Source organism: Rhineura floridana, chromosome 18, assembly GCF_030035675.1.
Source record: "Rhineura floridana isolate rRhiFlo1 chromosome 18, rRhiFlo1.hap2, whole genome shotgun sequence".
Classification (NCBI taxonomy): Eukaryota; Metazoa; Chordata; class Lepidosauria; order Squamata; family Rhineuridae; genus Rhineura; species Rhineura floridana.
Window position 1 is genome coordinate 29,521,458 of NC_084497.1, and position 19,758 is coordinate 29,541,215.

The following is a 19,758-nucleotide window of genomic DNA, read 5'->3' on the forward strand; positions in this document are numbered from 1 at the left end:
AAAAAGACCTCTCCAAACTCAGTGAATGGGCGGAAAAATTGCAAATGCAATTCAATATCAACAAGTGTAAAATTATGCATATTGGAGCAAAAAATCTGAATTTCACATATACGCTCATGGGGTCTGAACTGGCGGTGACCGACCAGGAGAGAGACCTCGGGGTTGTAGTGGACAGCACGATGAAAATGTCGACCCAGTGTGCGGCAGCTGTGAAAAAGGCAAATTCCATGCTAGCAATAATTAGGAAAGGTATTGAAAATAAAACAGCCAATATCATAATGCCGTTGTATAAATCTATGGTGTGGCCGCATTTGGAATACTGTGTACAGTTCTGGTCGCCTCATCTCAAAAAGGATATTATAGAGTTGGAAAAGGTTCAGAAGAGGGCAACCAGAATGATCAAGGGGATGGAGCGACTCCCTTACGAGGAAAGGTTGCAGCATTTGGGGCTTTTTAGTTTAGAGAAAAGGCGGGTCAGAGGAGACATGATAGAAGTGTATAAAATTATGCATGGCATTGAGAAAGTGGATAGAGAAAAGTTCTTCTCCCTCTCTCATAATACTAGAACTCGTGGACATTCAAAGAAGCTGAATGTTGGAAGATTCAGGACAGACAAAAGGAAGTACTTCTTTACTCAGCGCATAGTTAAACTATGGAATTTGCTCCCACAAGATGCAGTAATGGCCACCAGCTTGGACGGCTTTCAAAGAAGATTAGACAAATTCATGGAGGACAGGGCTATCAATGGCTACTAGCCATGATGGCTGTGCTGTGCCACCCTAGTCAGAGGCAGCATGCTTCTGAAAACCAGTTGCCGGAAGCCTCAGGAGGGGAGAGTGTTCTTGCACTCGGGTCCTGCTTGCGGGCTTCCCCCAGGCACCTGGTTGGCCACTGTGAGAACAGGATGCTGGACTAGATGGGCCACTGGCCTGATCCAGCAGGCTCTTCTTATGTTCTTATGTTAAGAGCTCAGGCAAAAGCACTTGAGGAGGGTGAGAAGCTGGGCCAGGAAGGGGTGTGGCCTGGTGAGGGTGGGTGTGGCCTAGGAAAGAGGCATGGCTCAGTAGAGGCCTGAGGGCCACATAGAGAGGCCTGGTTGGCCACATATGGCCCCTGGGCCTGAAGTTCACCACCCTTTTTGTTAAAAAAAAAAAAGTGCATGGTGACATCAGTGCACATGGTACATGGGGTGGAGGAGAGGTTGCTGCTCCCCAAAGTACACTTGGCTTGCATACACACCATACATTTAGCATACGGCTTTCCCAAAAAAATCCTGGGAACTGCAGTATGCTACAGGGTGCTGGGAACTGTAGTTCTGTTTGGGGTAAACTACTGTTCCCAGCATTCTTGGGGGTGCCTTAAATGTATAGTGTCTGCAGTCTAAGCTTTAATATTAGGGAGAGACCCAAAGGAGGGGTGAGAAAAGAGTGGGACGGTGACAAAGAAAATGATTTATCCTAAGCCACATAATCATGCCTTTTTTGCAATGCAGGGCGCAACGGCAATGATTTCATCCACCAGTTCATCTGGAGTCATTCACCACTTCCAAGCTTATTTATTTAAAAATTTAAAGGTTGTTGTCTCACCTTTTGGCAAGTGCTTCTGAGACACCTAAAGGAAAGGTTTGCATTTGTTTGTTTAGTGACTCATTTCAAAATGTATATTTTGTCTTTTGGCCACCAGTAAATGCAGTTGCTCTGCCACTGAGCGATGGTCCTTCCCCTAAACAGAAAGTCAAGATTCTAGTCCTTATGGCTCTGCATATAAACGGCTGATTTTAAAAGGGAGCTGTAATGCACCAGACCAGTCCATCTAGCTGACCAGTCCATCTAGCTGAGTGCTATCAGCCCTGACAGGCAGCAGTTTTCCAGAGTTTCAAGCAGGGGTCTTTTCCCATCGCTGCTTGGAGATGCCAGGGGTTGAACCTGGGACCGTTAGCATGCAAAGCAGAAGCTCTGCCACTGACCCACGGCCCTTCCCCAAATAAAATCTCATCGATGTTTTGCATTTTGCTCTGTTCATAAGATTATGGTACATTCTTATGTTTTTATTTTTGGACAAACTTTTGGTCTGTTGACAGCAAAAAAAAGAAAAGAAATGATAATGTAATGTTGATGGTGATTTTTCTTTTTAGCAAAGGGCTTCCTCCGCACTTCCTCAATTGAAAGCAATCTTCCTTGCAGTTCGAGCCCTCAGAGACGCAGAAAGGGACTCGTCTGGCCAAGAAAGTTTGTCCGTTCTGGCAGGAGAGGTTGCTTTTGTTTTCCTTTGTCTTTCTGAGCCGCCCTCCCTTTCCCTCGCAGAGCATTCTTGAGAGGCATTCAGAAAGAAGTCTCCAAGGAGAACTCTTTAGAATTCCGCATAGCTCTAACCACCCCTATTTACCAGGAACAAGGGGGGGGAGAACCTTCAGATGAAAACAGGGACACTTCCACAGCACCCAGAATCACTTACGGTATCCTGCCCCCACCCATTTCAGTCTTCAATTGTGTTGATGGCTCTTCTCTTACATCTGTGACTGCATCCACACCATACATTTAAAGCACATCTAACACACATTAAAAGTGCATGGGTTCCCCCAAAGAACCCTGGGGACTGTAGTTTACCCATCACAGAGCTACAATTCCTAGCACCCTTGCCAAAGTAAAATTCCCAGGATTCTTGCAGGGGGAGAGCCATGTGCTTTAAATGTATGGTGCGAATGGGACTAAAGTATATATATATGGGGTGAGTCAGTTGCAGAGGTGTATAGTATATAGTGCAAGGGTGAAGAATTGCCCTCCCATGGGCCAAAATGCAGCCCTCCAGAGCCTTCATTTATTTTATTATAGTTGGATTAAAATTAAAACTGGATTGCCCAAAAGGAATATAACTCACATTCAGTTCACCCAGAAATTATAGGAAATACTTTCAAGTGCAATGCAGAGATTTTGAATTAATTCAGTGAATTGGTTAATTTGAATAAGTTCATTCCAAGCATAGGTTCCAGAGAGGGCTGCTGTTATGAGGGAAGGCAATTGGCAAGCAACATTTGTCCTTCCAAAAAGCTCTGTGTAAGACTTTAAGTGTCTTCACACTCTATTCCCACAAGAAGAAGTTTGGCCATCTAAGGAATTTATCAGCCTGGCTATGTCTGTGTTTCGTCCCCCCCAGAGACAACATAGCCACAGATGACACAGGACTTCCCTGCAATTTTGGGACCTCTCTCATCAAAACTTGTTGTGCTATTAATAACTGAAAATGAAATCCGGTTTCAGTTGTGGGAAGCTGAAAGGTCTGGGCACCCTCTGGTGGATGGCAACAGAAAGATTCTCTCTCCAGAAAAGAGGCAACACAGAAGGCTGTGCATTTATATTTACAGGAAAATGGACTGATGGGGAGGAATTTTCTGTACTCAGAGCTGCTTCTGACCTGAGGCTGGCTTTTCAGTGCCAGGTCTGTCTAGGAAACTGTGATCCACCTGATGAGATGCCACAAGAGGATCACACATTCTTTGGAAAGAGGACATGTTCATAGCTTCAGCATTTAGGGATGGGTGGATCTGTCAATTTCGGTTTTTCTCAGTTTCTAATTTTTCCAATTTTAGCTTTGCAGTTCCACATCAGTTTGCAAATTTTGTATATAAAAAAGGCCCTCATGAAAATTCATCAACATTTTAGAGCAGACTTCTCCTAACATACACATGTTCATGTGAATTTTTTGCTTAATATATACAAGTGTGCAAAGCACTTTCCCGCAATGCAATGCATTTTTGTATGTTATTTTTAGTAATCTGGGCATTTTTACACACACTTTCCCACAATATCTGCACTTTTGTAAACGTTACTGGGCTGAGGAACTGCACTGCAAAATTCAGAGAAACTTACTTTTTAAGAGATGGCTGTTGTTTCAGTTCTCCTGTTGTTCCACAAAGTGCAGACTAGGTAGGTTTGCCTTTTAATGCAACCTGGATAGAATTTCTTCCCCATCTCTATCAGCGATGCAAGGTGGTGGGGGTAACAACGAGCGGCATTGCATCCCATCCAGCGCCCCTTGGTGATATGAAACTACATTATAGGGTTAGAGAAGGAGAACATACTGGAATGGCTGAAAATAAATTGCTGCCTGGAGGACAAGACAGGGCCTGTCTCCTGACCCGGAAATTCCAGGTACAGAAGCCAAATGGGCTGGCAGCTGAACTTTACTTCAGAGCTGGCAATGGGACAATGCTTTAGAAACACAGGAAGAATATAAAAAGCTGCCTCTTATGGAATCAGACCCTTGGTCCATCTAGCTCTGTATTGCAGACACTGACTGGCAGCGTCTCTCCATGATTTCAGACAAGAGGCTTTTCCCAGCCACGTGATTGAACCTGGGACCTTCTGCATGCAAAGGAGATGCTCTGTCACTGAACAATTGTCTTTCTCCTAAGATGCCGGTCCTCATGGTGCTGAATGTAGGGATGATATAAAAACATAGGAAGCTGCCGTCTGATGAATCACAGCATTGGTCCATCTAGCTCAGTATTGTCTACACTGGCTGGCAGTGGCTCTCCGGGGTTTCAGATGGGGGACCAAGTCGAATAAATCACATGAACCTTAAGTTGATTAATCTATTGATTAATTTTTTTTAAAAGAGCAATGTTATGCTCTGCTCAGGAGCTACAACCAAGTACGGTCTCCTCACTCCAAAAATCTACCACTACACCGCTAATTGTGTGACTATAGTTTTCCTTTCTTTGTAGTGATGGGATGGAAGAAGAGGACCAGGATTCAAAGCTGTGAAGTTTGTTGAGTGGATTTGGGTCACTATCTCTCAACCTAATCTACTTTACAAGGTTGTGGAGAGGATAAAATAGGGGCAGAACCTTGACATATGGCAACCTGCACTCCTGAAAAGCAAGATACAAACATACAGGGGCAATTATCCCAATGAGAAAGCCTGCTTGGGTGAGGCTTTAGGGATGTGGTGATAAATGTACATGAAGAGAGAGAGAGAGAGTGTTTTCCAGGCAGCCATTGCCAGCCTCAGCACTTGGAGAGCTCTCTGGCACAGGATCTCAGCAGAGTCACTTAACCTGAAAGAGGTGGGGCACCCAAGGTAAGACTCTCTCACACTGCCTGGGATCTTTCTGGGTGCTCCGTGCTAAGCCAGAGACACCCTCGGACTGTCATCCATCTAGGCCAGGCAGAAGGCTACTGGCCAATTTCTGGTGGGATACCTATTGTTTAACAGTTGCTAGGATCCTTGGGGGGGGACCAAAAGGTGGTGGTGGGACTCAGACTTTGCCTGCAGAAGGTCCCACATTTAATCCCCAACATCTCCATAGGCATCTTTTTCAGCCCAAGGGCCGAATTCCCTTCTGAACAGCCTTCTGGGGGCCACATGCCAGTGGTGGGCTGGGCCAGAGGCAAAGGTGGGCAAAGCAACGAGTGCCAATTTTACCTTTGTGCAATAGTTGGTCACATCCACACACCATATGTTTTAAGCACATCTGATGCGCATGGCTTCTCCCCAAAGAATCCTGGGAGCTGTAGTTTAGCTACAGGTGCTGGGAATGATTGCTGTGCGAGGGGCAAGCCACAGTTCCCAGGATTCTTTGGGGAAAGCCATGTGCTTTAAACGTGGATGTGGCATGGATGTGACCTAGGTTACCACATAAAGAGTCCTGGAGGGCTGCATTTGGGCCCCGGGCCTGAGGACAAGATAGCACCTAATGAGAAACATCCTTCTCTGCCTAGGGGCCTAGAGAGCTGCTGCCTGTCAGAGTAGACAGTATTGGACTAAAAGGTCTGACCTGGGAAAAAGCACTTCTTATGTTCTTAAGCTCTGTAAATTTAAGATGGGGATACTAGGGTAGGATAAGACTGAAACCAGCCCAGTCTAAGCAATTCTGTCGAACTAAATTTAGTTCATTCAGGTATAGCCCAGGTAAGATGAAAAACAGAAGCCAAATTTGGGCTCATGTTACAAGCTGAGCATAATACTCAAGACACACCCACAAGAAGCCTTTAGCAACTGAACAAGTTAAGACAGATCCAACAGTAACAGGGGCAACCTAGTAATTATTTTTAAGGTAGCTAAAGAGTCCGAGATATTTATGAGAGCGTCGCTTTTCACCACCCCTTTTTCAAACCACGAGGATATTTCAGTCTGGAGACAAAGGCACCCTCTAATCCTATCACCTTCCATTTTGTTATTTCTTGCTTTTGATTGGCTACAGTTCAGATACCTCTTGACTGTAGGCCCATGTAGGCATTGGTCGTGCTGCTGTGATGTTATAGAACACTCACATTCCAGCTGCTCGGGTCGAAAGCATCTCCACTAGAACAATGACAAACAGTGCAACTTCTGTGAGAGAAGTGAGTGATCAGGTTGACTGGAAGGGAAAAAAACAAGATTTGTAAGAACTAGATGTACTGTTTTTTATTATACATCTGATTCCAGAATGTGGTTCTAGGGAATTCCTGCATTTATTTTGCCCTCTATATTATTTAACAGCTACTTCAGGGATGAGGAACCTGTGGCCCACCCAGAGTTGCTGGACTCCAACTCCCATCATACCTGACCATTGGCCATGCTGGCTGGGGCTGATGAGGGTTGAAGTCGGACAACATCTGGAGAGCCACAGGTCACCTGTCCATGAACTAGACCATCACTTGCCTTTACTACCCCCCCAGGTGCCTCCATCATTGCCTTCATTTAATGCAATTAAATTGGTTATTCATTCTCATAGAATTATAGAATCATAGAGTGGGAAGGGGCCTATAAATCCATTGAGTCCAACCCCCTGCTCAATGCAGGAATCCAGATTAAAGCATCTCCGACAGGTGGCTGTCCAGCGACTTCTTGAATGCCTCCAGTGTTGGACAGCCTGCCACCTCCCTAGGTTCTGATTTATTTCACTCATTCATTCTGATTTGTTTGCAGGTTAGATCCACATCATATATTTACAGCACATTCAATACAGTAGGGCCCTGCTTTACAGCACTTCGCTTTACAGCGATTCGCTAATGCAGCGGCTTTCAATTAGGGAAAGTCCCCGCATTAAGGCGCTTGTTCCTTTTTATGGTGTTTTTTCCCCATCGCGCGCCATTTTGATGTCATTTTCGCGCGATGCGTCCCATTATCGTCAATGGGTTTCGCTTTACGGAGATTTCCGCTTTACAGTGGGGGTCCGGAACAGAACCCGCCATATGAACGGGGCCCTACTGTACACATTTAATTTAAAGCACATAACTTCCCCCAAAGAATTCTGGGAACGGTGACTTCCCCCTGACAGTTAATCCCTTGGTTAAGAATTATCCACAGCAGACAAAAAGTGCAGGCAATCAGATTGGCTGTTTTTAAAAAGAATCACCATCATCAAAAGCAACGATAACATTTTTTTTCTAAACAGTATGTTTTTTAACCCTTTTTATTTAAGATGTTTTTAAAGCGTTTTTAAAGAATGTTTAAAGTTGTTTTGTTTTAATGTATTTTAAGGTCTGTTTTTATGATGTTTTAAAGTGTTTTTACTGCTTTAGTTTGCCGCCCTGGGCTGCTGCTGGGAGGAAGGGCGGAATATAAATTAAATAATAAATAAATAAATAAACATTCACACTTTTCTGAAGAAGCTTTCTGGTGAGGTCAAAAGCTTGCTCACTTTTTTCTATGGCTGTGTGTGCTCCATACATTTAAAGTGCATAAGCATATGACTTCCCTCAAAGAATCCTGGGAACTGTAGTTTGCTAAGGGTACTGGCAATTGTCCCAGGATTCTCTGGGGGAAGCCATACACTCCAAATGTGCTTGAAATGTATGGTTTGTATCTGACTTTGTAGATTTGCCCTAACAGAGTCTTGTGCTACTGAAAAATTTTCTGCACCACAAAACAATTAGATACATGATTGATGCCCCTTCTGACCAACTGATGATCCGCTGGCTTTTCATTATAGATTAATCCCAGAGCTTGGAAAAGTTACTTTTTTGAACTACAACTCCCATCAGCCCAATCCAGTGGACATGCTAGCTGGGGCTGATGGGAGCTGTAGTTTAAAAAATGTAACTTTTCCAAACTCTGATTGTAATCTGTGTAATCTGAAACTTTACTTGCCTTTGGGGGGGGTCACTTTTAAGTTTGTCCTCATAAAAGTGTCATTGGGCTGCTGTTGCTTAAAAGCGACCTGCGCAAAATGATGACATTTTCTAGCCCCCTCTCCATTGCTGTAAATTGGCTGTCTTGTGTTTGCAGATGAATCCTGTGCAGTCCAAAAGCTCACATGCTTCTTGAGTCCTTCCAAAAACTGCAAGCACGTTAAAAACACACACACCCCAAAAAACCCCAAAATCCCTCCTTGAAGTCATCCAGACCTTAAGGTGGAGCTGTGCTAATACAGCTAGCCTCTTTGGGGTAGCTTTTTTTCCCTCTCTTCCCCCACCTTCTTAGCCTTTTCTTCCTTTCCTGTCCATGCATGCGTTTCTTGTTTTGTAATGTACAATATACTGGCGGTTCATATTTATATTTTAAGTGTAACTGGTGGGTGGGCTCAAAGAGAAGACGCCCCCCCTTCCACAGGAAGTAGTCCAAAACATTTTAAAAAATGAATTTCTTTAAGTTCTTTCTTTAATACTTTAATAATATATATATATATATTAAAAATCATTTGAAGCTGGCCACTCATTGCAACCGTGCTTGAAAATTTGGTCCTAATTACGATTGCAAGAGGGTGAAAGTTGCGTGAGTGAGCGTTTCTTTTTTTTTGTTAGATGGGGGGGAGTAACGAGGGGATGAATTTTAAAAAAGGGGCAGGAAGGCGGATCCACGTGGTTTAATCGGAGACAGACAGAGATCCCATTGTTCACAATCAATAAAAAAAAAGGAGACAGACGGGGGGGGGGAAGGAGACCGGGGGGGCATGGAAAAAATCGTCACCTGGATTCAGAAATAACCCATCGGCATCCTTTTATCAAAAAGGGTAGGGGGGAAAAGAAGAAAACGACTTTTGGGACTCAGGAACGCTAAAGTTTGTTACGGTTTTTTTCCGATTTTGCAAACCAGCAAAAAAAGGGGGGGAGGAAAGCAGGTGTTTGAAGGTACGGGGCAGGAGAGGATTGTTTGGGGAAGCTCTTTTCCCCCTCTTTTCTTGCAAAGGCCAAGTCCAAAAGAAAAAAGTGGGGTGGGGGAGGAAATAAGATTTTTTGCACCGCCTGGAAGAAAAGCGCACATTGGAGGGGGGTGGGGAGGGGGAAGAAAGCGGATTTAGTTGCATTTTGTGCAGTCACGGGCTTTTTAAAAAGCAGGAAGGACGCTCAGAATCAGGTCGGGTTACCAAGATTATTTTTAAAAAAAATCTTTTGCATTTTAGAGGGATTTCCCTCTCCCCCCCAAAAAGGGTGTGAAGCGTGTACTTTTCTTAAGAGTTTGGAAGCTGATTTTTTTTGCGGTTAAAATAATTCTGTTTGGGGACAAATCGTAGGGAGGGGGGAGAATAAGTCCCCCCTTGACTTTACTATCCATCCGTTTTGTGTTGCAATACTCTTGTGTTCTGTATGGTTGTGCGTTTTGGAAGGGAAGGGGGTGAGTTGATCTGCTTTGCTATTGTTTGAGCTTTAAAGGCCCACTGATTTTTTATTTTATTTTTAACTGCTTGTTAATGCATTGATGGGGAAGAAGATTTTCCCCCACACAGCCCCCTTTGTTCTGTTCTCGGTGCATTGGAGGGAGCAGAAGGAAACTACAAAAATCTGGGTTTCAGTCACATGAAAGTTGTGTGCTTTAGACTCGATACTTGTTTCTGGGGTGGGGGGATCTCTCCGGCTTGGAGGAACCCCTTTCCCCATTCATTGCATTACTGGTTTTGTGAAATCTGGTGTGTTTTGTGCGTGCAGTTCATTTTAATTCTTAATTTTCCAAATTTGCCGGGGGGCTTTATAAGTAACAAGCCTTCAGATAGTGTGAAAGAAGCTTTCTGGGGAAAGATACCTTCTTTCGATTTTTTTTTTTTTGTAAGAAAGTGTATATATTGGGGAGGGGGGCGTATATTTAGTTCACCAAAGGGGTCAGTCTTTTCAGGAGGGGCGTATTCAACGAGGCAGGGTCTTTCCCCCTTCCATTACATGGTGGCGGTTGTGGGTCCAAGCAAACTCCATTTTAATGCGTGGGGCTCGACTTACAGGGTTGCGGGGGGTGCCCTCGATTTTGAAGGGGGTGCTGAGGCAGCAAAAAGAAGTTGGGAAGTTATCCTAACCTGAGGGTCAGATTGGGGGCTGTTAGTTTAATTGCATAGGGGGCTGGCCTCCTCCAATTATTTTTTTGCAGTAGTGGGTTATTTGAGGGGGGATTCCTTCTCCATTTAATTGTTAGATTAGGGGGTCCTTAGCTTTCCTGATGCTTGGATTGATGTGGTCCTCCCCCCCCAAAAAAACTCATTTTCGTGTATGGGGGCACGCATGAGCCTTTTTTAATATTTGTAAGCAATGGTTTGTCCATCCCACAGAAAACTTTTATTTTATTTTAATACGGCTTGCTCTCTACCTCCCCAAAAACCTTTTATTTGGGGGGGGGAGAAGAAAAGTTGACGGTGGAAATTGTAAGGGGTAAACTGCCCCCTTCTTTTCCATCCATAGAGATCCGAATATATGTTGTTGCACCCCTAAAACTATAGGGTCAAAAATGGAAGGGGAAATCCATGGGTTGTAGGGGGCGCTAGTTGTGTTTGCATGCTTTAGCCCCAGATTCTTGGGGGGGGATTGGAGGTAACCCCGTGCAATGTAATGAAACCAATATTTTTAATAATGTTATTTGTTGTTTAATTTTTGTAAATTGTATTGTTTTATTGATGTATTTTTATATTTGTGTTTTTCTTGTAAGCCGCCTTGAGGGCCTTTTGGCCAATAATAATAATAATATGGTTTTATTTAGAGGGGGTTCTCTCTTGCATAAGGCCTAGGTTGTGAATGTCCCCATTCCCACATGTGCTGAACTCTGGTTCTGTGACTCGGGGGGGGGCAATATGGTTGTGTGAAAGGGAATTTCCTGCCCCACATCTTAATATGGGGGGGTAGTGAGGGGAGTGTTGCCCCTTCCCTAATTTAACACACATTAGGGGATACAATGGGAATTTTCTCCCCACTGACCCACTATTTTGTCATGGGCATTATTCCCCCCTTATTTTTATTGGGGCGGGTATTACCCTTGAAATCTTTTAGGGAATATTGCTCACCCCACTTTTTTTGTAGGGTAGGGATGTTTTATCAATTGTGGCTAAGTTATTGGGGCTGGCCAGTTTTATTTTCTTTTATGGCCTATGGGCCTGTGGGGTGACGTCCTCACAGAGAAGGGTTGAAAGAGCCCCCCCTGGCAAAAAAACCCCTTATTTTTGTGGGGTCTGTAGGCACCCCCTTTCATTCAGGGGGGCTATTCCTTACCCTGCACACACGAAGTTTGGCTTCAGGAACGGGGGGGGGAGCTGCTATAGGGCTCCTGCCCTTGCCCCCTAATTTTTGTGGAAAACACATTGAGAGGTTGTCATTCATGGAGTTTTGAGGGCGTTCCCCTCAGTTTCCCCATTCGGGACCAACTTGCTGGTTGCCCCCCTCTTTTCCTGCCTGTAATTTCTCCTCAGAAACCTCACTTACTTCTGAGGCGGAGCCCCTTTCCCTCCAATTTGGGGAGGGGCTTTCTGTGAGGGAAGGGATGGGATTATGTGGCTGATTGGCCTGGAGGGGGAGGGGGCAAATCATAAGGCTGGAGGGGGGGTCCCCCCTCTCCTGGCCCCACTTTCCTATGGAATTGGGGGGGGGTACTTACCTTTGTGCAGTAATTTGTGGGTCAGTTTGCCTTCATGCCTCTCAAGTATGGGGGGGCAGAGATCATAATGCCTCTTCATTATAAAACTGGCCTCTTACGATATTTTTAATTTTGCATTTCTTTTATGCTTTGGGTGGTTTTCTGAGACACACACCCCATTTTATTTTCGAGTGATTTGTTTCATTTTTCTTTCAATAACTCGAACTTTTTTCCTTTTGCGTCCCCTTCATTGTGTTGAGGGAGGATGAATTTGTTTTATTTTCCATTTTGGGGAGGGAGGCCGGGAGCTTCGATCCCATCAACCCACCCCATTTCATAATAAATGATATTTCTTTTTAGTTCGTTTATTTTGGGGGGAGGGAATTGTCTACCACAGTTTCATTTTTTAAAAAGATCAAAATGGTTTGTTGCTGTGATATTTACAAATATAAATAAATAAATGAGTTTTATCATCCCTGCCCCCCTAAAACATTCCACCTCTTACTGATATTTTATCAATCCCCCCTCCAATTTAGATTTTATCATTCTGTTTTATTGTGAGAATATTATTGTTGTTGTTATTATTATTATTTCTACTCTTCTGTGCCTTCTTATATAAATGGAAATATACTGCCTCCAAGTCGCTCCCGACTTATGGCGACCCCGTGAATAGGGTTTTCATGGTAAGCGGCATTCAGAGGGGGTTCACCATTGCCTTCCTCTGAGGCTGAGAGGCAGTGACTGGCCCGAGGTCACCCAGGGAGCTTCATGGCTCTGTGGGGATTCGAACCCTGGTCTCCCAGGTCGTAGTCCAGCACCTTAACCACTACGCATATCTTTGTATGTGTTTTAGGATTCATAATCTATTGGGGCATTGTGGGGGGCTTGGCCCCCTGACTCCCAGGGTTGTTTTGTTTTTTAAGGAGGGAGAGAAGAGATCCCCCCCCATTTTTTAGAGTGATATCTAACATTAGTTAGGGGTGACCCATTAAAATCAGTGAGCTGCCTCCAACTATGTCTTGCTCACAATAGACCCATTGAAACAAATTGGGCTGTTAATATTGTCAATAAATTTCAGTGGGTCTGCTCTGACTAGGACATAATTCGACGTCATCCTTATTTATTTATTGAATTTCTTAGTCGCCCATCTGGCTGGCTATCCAGCCACTCTGGGCGATGTACAAAATAAGCATACAGATACAATAAACATTAAAAATCTGGACACGAAGATAATAAATTCTAGCCCACCCCAAAAGCCTGCCTGAAGAGCCAGGTCTTCACGGCCCGGCAGAAACTCAGTATAGAGGGGGCATGGCGGAGATCATTTGGGAGGGAGTTCCACAGGGTGGGGGCTGTTTCGACTGGTGGGATAGAGAGAAGGTCTTTTGAGGCTGAACTTGTTGGATGGCATAGCTGATGATGCTGGAGTCGCTCCTTCAGATATCCTTACTCTTTCACATTTTGGGGGCGGGCGGAATTGGAGAGGCTAAGATTAAATGTTTCATATTCAGCTCATTTTTGTGAGTCTGTGTTAGGGGGTTCTTCCCCCCCCCAATTTTTCATCTGTGCCCTTTTTTCCCCCCTATACATGCCTACTTGTTGCAGCCTAAATGATGATAACTTGGGGAGCAGGGAGAGAGCTGAGTTTGCACGTTTGCCTTTTTGGGAGGCGGTTATTTTGTGGGTTTTTTTATGGGGGTCTGTGTCCTTCCCCCCAACTCAGTTGTCTCCCATTCCTTTTTATGCATCTATTATTATTAATAATATTAATTAAATGTATATCCTGCCCTTCCTCCCAGTAGGAGCCCAGGGCGGCAAACAAAACACCAAAACACTCTAAAATGTCATATCAGCAGATTTTAAAATATATTAAAACAAAACATCTTTAAAACAAAGCTTTAAAAACACCCTAAGAAGCAAGTCTAACGCAGACGCCTCAACCTCCATAAAATGATGCCTTGCATTGGGGGGGGCTGGGAGCAATGTAGTGCCCCCCCAATTACTTTCTTCCTCCCTGCTGCAATCCCCTTCAGCGATGCACCTCTGTCTCTGTCCTTTAATTACTTTTCTCCCCCTTTTTTTTCCCCAGGTGAGAAGATCCAAGAGGGGACAGAGGGGGGCCAACGAGAGGATGCCCAGGCGGAAAGCAACACGGGCGGCCTCCTCAGCAGCCTGGGATGGCAACGGCACTGGCACCGCTCGCAAGCGGCCTGCCTTGCCTCGGGGGGCACCTCTGGCAGCCAAGAAGAAAAGCTGCGATGGAGGCGGCAACAGCAGCAGCAACGGAGGAGAGGGCAGCAGCGGTGATGAGCACGATGGGCTGGCATTGCCTCCCCCCATGGCCACCCCCACAGCAGCAGGAGGAGGGGGCAAGAAAACAGGACGGGCCGGAGGAGGGCGGGGGGGCGGGGAGCACCAGCCCCCCCAGAACCAGCAGTCCCCCCAGAACGCCGTGGTGGTCAGCGAACCAGAACACAGCAAGGAGCGCATTGTAAGGGGGATTTCCAGTCCATTTTGGGCAGGGGGGAGGGTTGATCGCTGGGCATTTAGGAGGGGTATTCTTTAAAGAGAGATAGGAAAGATCTGTATGGAGCATGTCTTGGTTAAGATGCCTTTGATTTGGGGTGGTTTTGCCTTGTTTGGAAGGGAATGGATTCTGACTTGGAGACACCTTATTTAGGGGACCAGTAGCTTAATTTAGAGATGAGCAGAAGAGTATTGGGGACACCATTCATTTGGAAAGGAGGAGCACATTGTGAGGGGGTACCAGTCCATTGAGGGAGGTGCTGATCTCTGGGCATTTAGGAGGCTGGAGAGGGGAGGAGAACTGTATTGGGGTGTCATGCTTAAGGGGCCTCCGATTTGGGAGGTTGTACCTTGTGTGGATGGGAAGGGACTGGGAGTTGGAGACCCTATTTAGGGGAAGAGATGAAGGAGAGATGAAGACTAACCAGAGAAGCAACAGCCATCATACCCCACTAGTATCTTCCTTTCCTCCACCTGTTTTCATTTTTCCTTTTGACAGAGCACCCCCCCAACTCAGATTCTGCTGCCAGAGTCAGTTTCATTTGCTGTCACTGTTTCCTATTTCTTTTTTGCAGGTGCTTTTTTTGACTGCATCTATGTCGGGCACGTTTACTGGCAGCATAAAATAATACCATTTGTTGTAGCAAAATTAGAATGGACAAAATGGGACTTGGGGGTGGGGAGGAAATGGTGATTTAGTGTCTCCTGTGGCGTCTCTAATTCTCACTGCTCTTGACTACATGTTTTTGTTAAAAAAATAGTCATGAATGGAAGCACTTAGGGGCTGAATAATCCATCCCAAATTCAGAATGTGCACAATGAAGATTAATGTGGTGCAGAAAGCCTTGTCCCAAGACTCTCAACCAGTTGGATGACAAGGAAGGGCTGTAGCTCAGTGGAAGAGCAAATGCTTTGCGTGTCAAGGGTACCAGGCTCAGTCCCCAGCATCTCTTTGAGAGACCCTGGAAAGTCAAGGACTGACAGTGTGGGCAGCGCTGAGCTAGATGGACCAATGGTTTAACATCGTATACAGCAGCTTCCTCTGTTCCTATGGAAACCAGCGCTTTATCCAGAACCATAAGGGCTAGAAACTCGCTTTATTTTTAAGAAAAGGACCACAGCTCAGGGACTGGACACCTATGAAGCATGCAGAAGGTTCAAACCCCAGCTGGGAATCCCCACTTGAAGCCCTGGAGAGCCACTTCCAGTCAGTGTAGGCAATACTAGATGGACCCAGTGATCTCAGTATAAGGCAGTTTCCTCTCTCCCTCTGACTCGATAAGGGCCCTAATAACCAGCAGACAAACTGGTTTTTGAAAGTTCAGCGCTGCTCAGTTCTTCCAGTCCAGCATCTAATTTGAGGCCCCCAGAGTGCTCGGCTCTTGACCTTGCCTGCAGCTACTGCCACGTCTGATCCCCTTTTCCCTTATTATTTTTTTCCATCTCCTCTAACCCGCACAGAAACTCGAAGGTTCCAAATTCAAGGGGCAGCTTCTGATATTTGGAGCCACCAACTGGGACTTGATTGGTCGCAAAGAAGTGCCTAAACAGCAAGGTAGGTAGGATGGGGATATATATAATGTCAAAATCTAGCACAGATGGAGACTGGGACTTTAAAAAAACCTTTTACTATCTTAATTGAAGCCTCTGTACAAGATGTAACAGCTTTTACAACATAATTCCTAGTTTTCCGAGCCCAATTCAAGAGGTTCAGATCTGTCATCTCCTCCCCTGTGTGCCAGTCAGGTTGCGTTATGATCTGCAGGAGTCTTATTATGGTGCCATCTCCCTCAAAGGAGCAGAAGGGAGAGAGAGACTTCTCCGTAATGGCCCCAAACTGTGGAACTCTCTCCCTTTACAGTTGTATTGTGCACCATCTCTCTGCAGTTTTACGCGGTCATTGAAGACGCACCTCTTCTCCTTGACTATTTGCAGAAGTGCCTCCCAAATTAATTTGATAATTTGGGGTGGGTTTGTTTTATTTGCTCTATACTGTATTGTATTATCATATTTCTAAAGATATAACCCGCCTTGGGACCTTACAGCGAAGTGCGAGTAACAAATACAATTAATAATCATAATAAAGGTGACAAGCCTCTGACTGTGCCAGTTCAGACTGCAGGTGGAGCCTTGCATGATTCAAAGTTCCTTCATACAAAAACAACCCAACTTCCTAAAACAACTTCTGTGTAGGAAGCTGAACATGTCAGGAAGAAGGATTCTAGCCTAGGCATCTACACTAGCATGTTAATTTTCTATGTACAGGGAACTTTTTTTTTGAGGGGGGAGTGTTTTATCATGTGGACCATACACTTTCAATCTGTAATGGCATAACTACCTCAGTGAGAACTGAGCCAGATGGGTGTGTGTTTTTTAACAAAATGTATATAGCATTTGATTGTGAAAAACCTCTTAACGGTTTACAAGAAACATTAAAATTATCAATAAAAGCAGTTGAAAACAAAAGATGAAAAAAGCAGTAGTCTAAAAAGAGATTAAAACACATCAACATCTATGTGTCTGGATAGGCTTGCCTGAACGGAAATGTTGTAAGCAGGCGCCGAAAAGAATACAACGAAGGCGCCTGACTGGTGTCAATAGGCAAGAACTGCCAAAGCGTAAAGTCTTAAGTCTTTGGGTTTAAAATGACTGCGCAGCAGTCGATGCAAGAAGACCTTTTCAATTATTGTGATCCATTGCTTGCAGCTCAGTGATGCAGGGTGCTCTAATAAATGTGTATGCTACTTTTCAAGGGATAAAAAAAAAATCCTTCCAAAGTGGTTTACAAGCTACATACAAAATACAACTTAAAAACATAAAACACCACAAAAATCTCCCAAGATGGTATTTTTTTAAAAAAATTACTAGAAGTCAAGAGGGCCTACACTAATCCAGCATAATATCAGATTATAAAAATTAGGGAGTTGTACAACTCGGATCGAATTAGTTGCAAAAGAAGATGGTCTTTAAGGCCTGTTTAAAACTGTCAAGGGAAGGTGGCCCATCTGATGCTCTGTAGAATTGCATTCCACAATTGCTAGATGCCTTTCTCTCCCTTTTTGAGGAGGTGGTGACCTTGAGGCAGAATTCCTTTCCAGACCTTTCCAGGAATGTAGAGATTCTAATATAGGCGAGAGAATCTTGCAGATTCCTGGAGAGTGTGGTATTGTTTCATTTTAATTACTGCATTTTCATTCCTCCCTCCTTCTGAGGACTTAAGGGTAGTAAACACAGATCTCCCATTCTCCTCACAACAGCCCTGTGAGGCAGGATAGGCTGAAAGATAGTGATTGGCCCAAGTGAGCTTCATGGCTAAGGCTGCAGTAATAAACCCACTTACCTGAGAGTAAGCCCCACTGAATTCAGTAGGGCTTACTTCCGTGTAGACAAGATCAGGCTTGTACTGTAAGTGGGGATTTGAACCAAGGTTCCCAGTCCTGATCATATCAAAGGACTGTGTGCACTTCTGTACTTTTAAAAAAAATTAATAGGCTCTTCGAACATACCAAAGATGAGACATGATGGATATTAAACAATGGCTTATATAACAAATAGTAACATTTCTGCTTATCTTTGGGATTGAGTTGGATTTGCTCTTTTATATATGTTATTGGTGAGCCGTTTATAATGTTTTTGTTCTTGTTTTCATGTTTATAAGTTGCTTTGAGTTCACCTTTCTGGAATAAAATGACTAATGCATAGGGTGGATAGAGAAACGTTTTTCACCCTCTCTCACAACAGTAGAACCTGTTAAAGGGCCATTGCTGATTGTCAGAGCATCTGCCTTGCATGCAGAAGGTCCCAGGTTCAACCCCTGGCGGTATCTCCAAGTAGGAGCGGGAATATCCTTTGCCTGGAGTGCAGCTGCCAGTCAGCGTAGACAGTACTGAGCTAGGTGGACAAAGGGTCTCATTTGGTGTAAGGCAACTTGCTGTGTGTGCATCTGAATACCAGTTGCTGGAAACCGCAGGAGGGGGGAGTGCCTGCGGGCTTTCCAGTGAGGGTTTCGGTTGGCCACCATGAGAACACTGGGCTAGCCGGGGCCCCTTTGGCCTGATCCAGCTGAAGAGCTCTTGCTTATATTCTTAGGGGGATCGGTTTACCGGCTCATTAAAGCACATATTCTAAAAGTTTCTTTGCTGGGCTGTATCAAAATGCAGGGAGGGGTGCAGGAGGCGCTCCCACGGCCTGCGTTGCCATCCCACGGCTTTTCTTATCGCAGCGCTGACGCCCGTCTCCCAGCTGAGGACTGTGATCTCTTTGTTTTGGCGTCTGGCTTAAAAGACATCTGAGCTCGGGCTGCGATCTTCAGCAAGACAGAAGGTGGGGGGAGCAAGCACAGAGGGGAGCTGGTGGGGGGGAGGCAGGGAGGGAAGCAGCATGCAGCAGATTGGCAAAGCACACACTCTGCTTGCCGAAGGGGCCAAGGATCTATCCCCGGCATTTCCTGTTGAGCAACGAGCCTTCGGAAGCAGAGCTAGGGGCTCAACTTCTCCGACCCGCTGCTCCACACCCTTGGAGAGATGCTGCCAGCCAGAGCAGGTGATGCTCTGCCCAATGGTTCACACAGAACGGACACAGGGAGCTGCCTTGGACTGAGACCATTTGGGGTCCATCTAGCTCAGTGTTGTCTACACTGACTGGCAGCGGCTCTCCAGGGTTTCAGGCAGGGAATCTTTCCGAGCCCTACCTGGAGAATGAACCTGGAGTGTTTTGCTGCTCTACCACTGAGCCCTGGCTCTTCCCTTAAGCCGTAAGAACATAAGAAGCAGCCTTAGACTGAGTCAGGCCCTTGGGGTCCACCTAGCTCAACATTGTCTACACTGACTGCCAGCGGCTCCTCAGGGTTTCAAACAAGGGGACGTTCCCAGCCCTGCATGGAGATGCTGCCTTTGAGGATTGAACCAGGCACCTTCTGCATGCAAAGCAGATGCTCTGTCACGGAGCTACGGATCTCTCCGGTTCAGTTCACCAGTTTCTCCAGAATACAGGGATCTCCAGTCGCTGGTGATGGCAAACACCTCTCCCTACCTGGGAGCCTGCAGAGCTGCTGCCGGTCAGTGTAGCCCAAGGGTGGCCAGACCAGTGCCTTTCTCCAGACGTTGCTGGGTTACAAGTCCCATTGTAGTTCCTGATGGTTGCCCGTTCTGGCTCATGGGAGATGGGAGCCTAGTGTCCAGTGTTCTGGATCCTTGTAGGTGATTTTTCTTCTGTCGGTCGGCATTTCCTAAGCTATGCCCGAGCAAAATCTTGACAGTGACTGCTCCATGGGAGAGGAGGCAGTCGGAGGCAGTGTGCTTCTGAATACCATTTGCTGGAAGTCGCAGGAGGAGGAGGAGGAGAGTGTGCTTGCTCTCGGGGCATGCTTGTAGGCTTCCCATAATGGGCATCTGGTTGGCCGCTGTGAGAACAGGAGGACTGGACAGGCCACTGGCCTGATCCAGTAGACTCTTAATGTTCTTATGTGGGGCTGGCTGCCATGGT

The 19,758-nt window shown here is 45.5% G+C and overlaps 2 protein-coding genes across 10 annotated transcripts in view; one reads left to right on the forward strand and one right to left on the reverse strand.

Annotated features, from left to right (window-relative positions):
• The window catches only part of ARHGEF10L (Rho guanine nucleotide exchange factor 10 like), a 94,950-nt gene extending 90,925 nt beyond the window's left edge, over positions 1–4,025 (reverse strand). For both annotated transcript variants that reach the window (XM_061602006.1, XM_061602005.1), the window contains exon 1: positions 3,867–4,025. The gene's annotated coding sequence lies outside the window, so the exon portion shown is untranslated. The remainder of the gene's footprint in view (positions 1–3,866) is intronic.
• A 963-nt stretch (positions 4,026–4,988) lies between these two features.
• Positions 4,989–19,758, forward strand: part of RCC2 (regulator of chromosome condensation 2) — a 28,323-nt gene continuing 13,553 nt past the window's right edge. The window contains exons 1-3 of one of the 8 annotated variants that reach the window (XM_061602016.1): positions 4,989–5,079; positions 13,838–14,239; positions 15,736–15,829. In XM_061602016.1, coding sequence (XP_061458000.1) covers positions 13,880–14,239; positions 15,736–15,829 — 454 coding nt within the window. In that variant the 5' untranslated portion in view covers positions 4,989–5,079; positions 13,838–13,879. The other 7 variants (XM_061602012.1, XM_061602014.1, XM_061602017.1 and 4 more) reach the window with 7 other exon arrangements.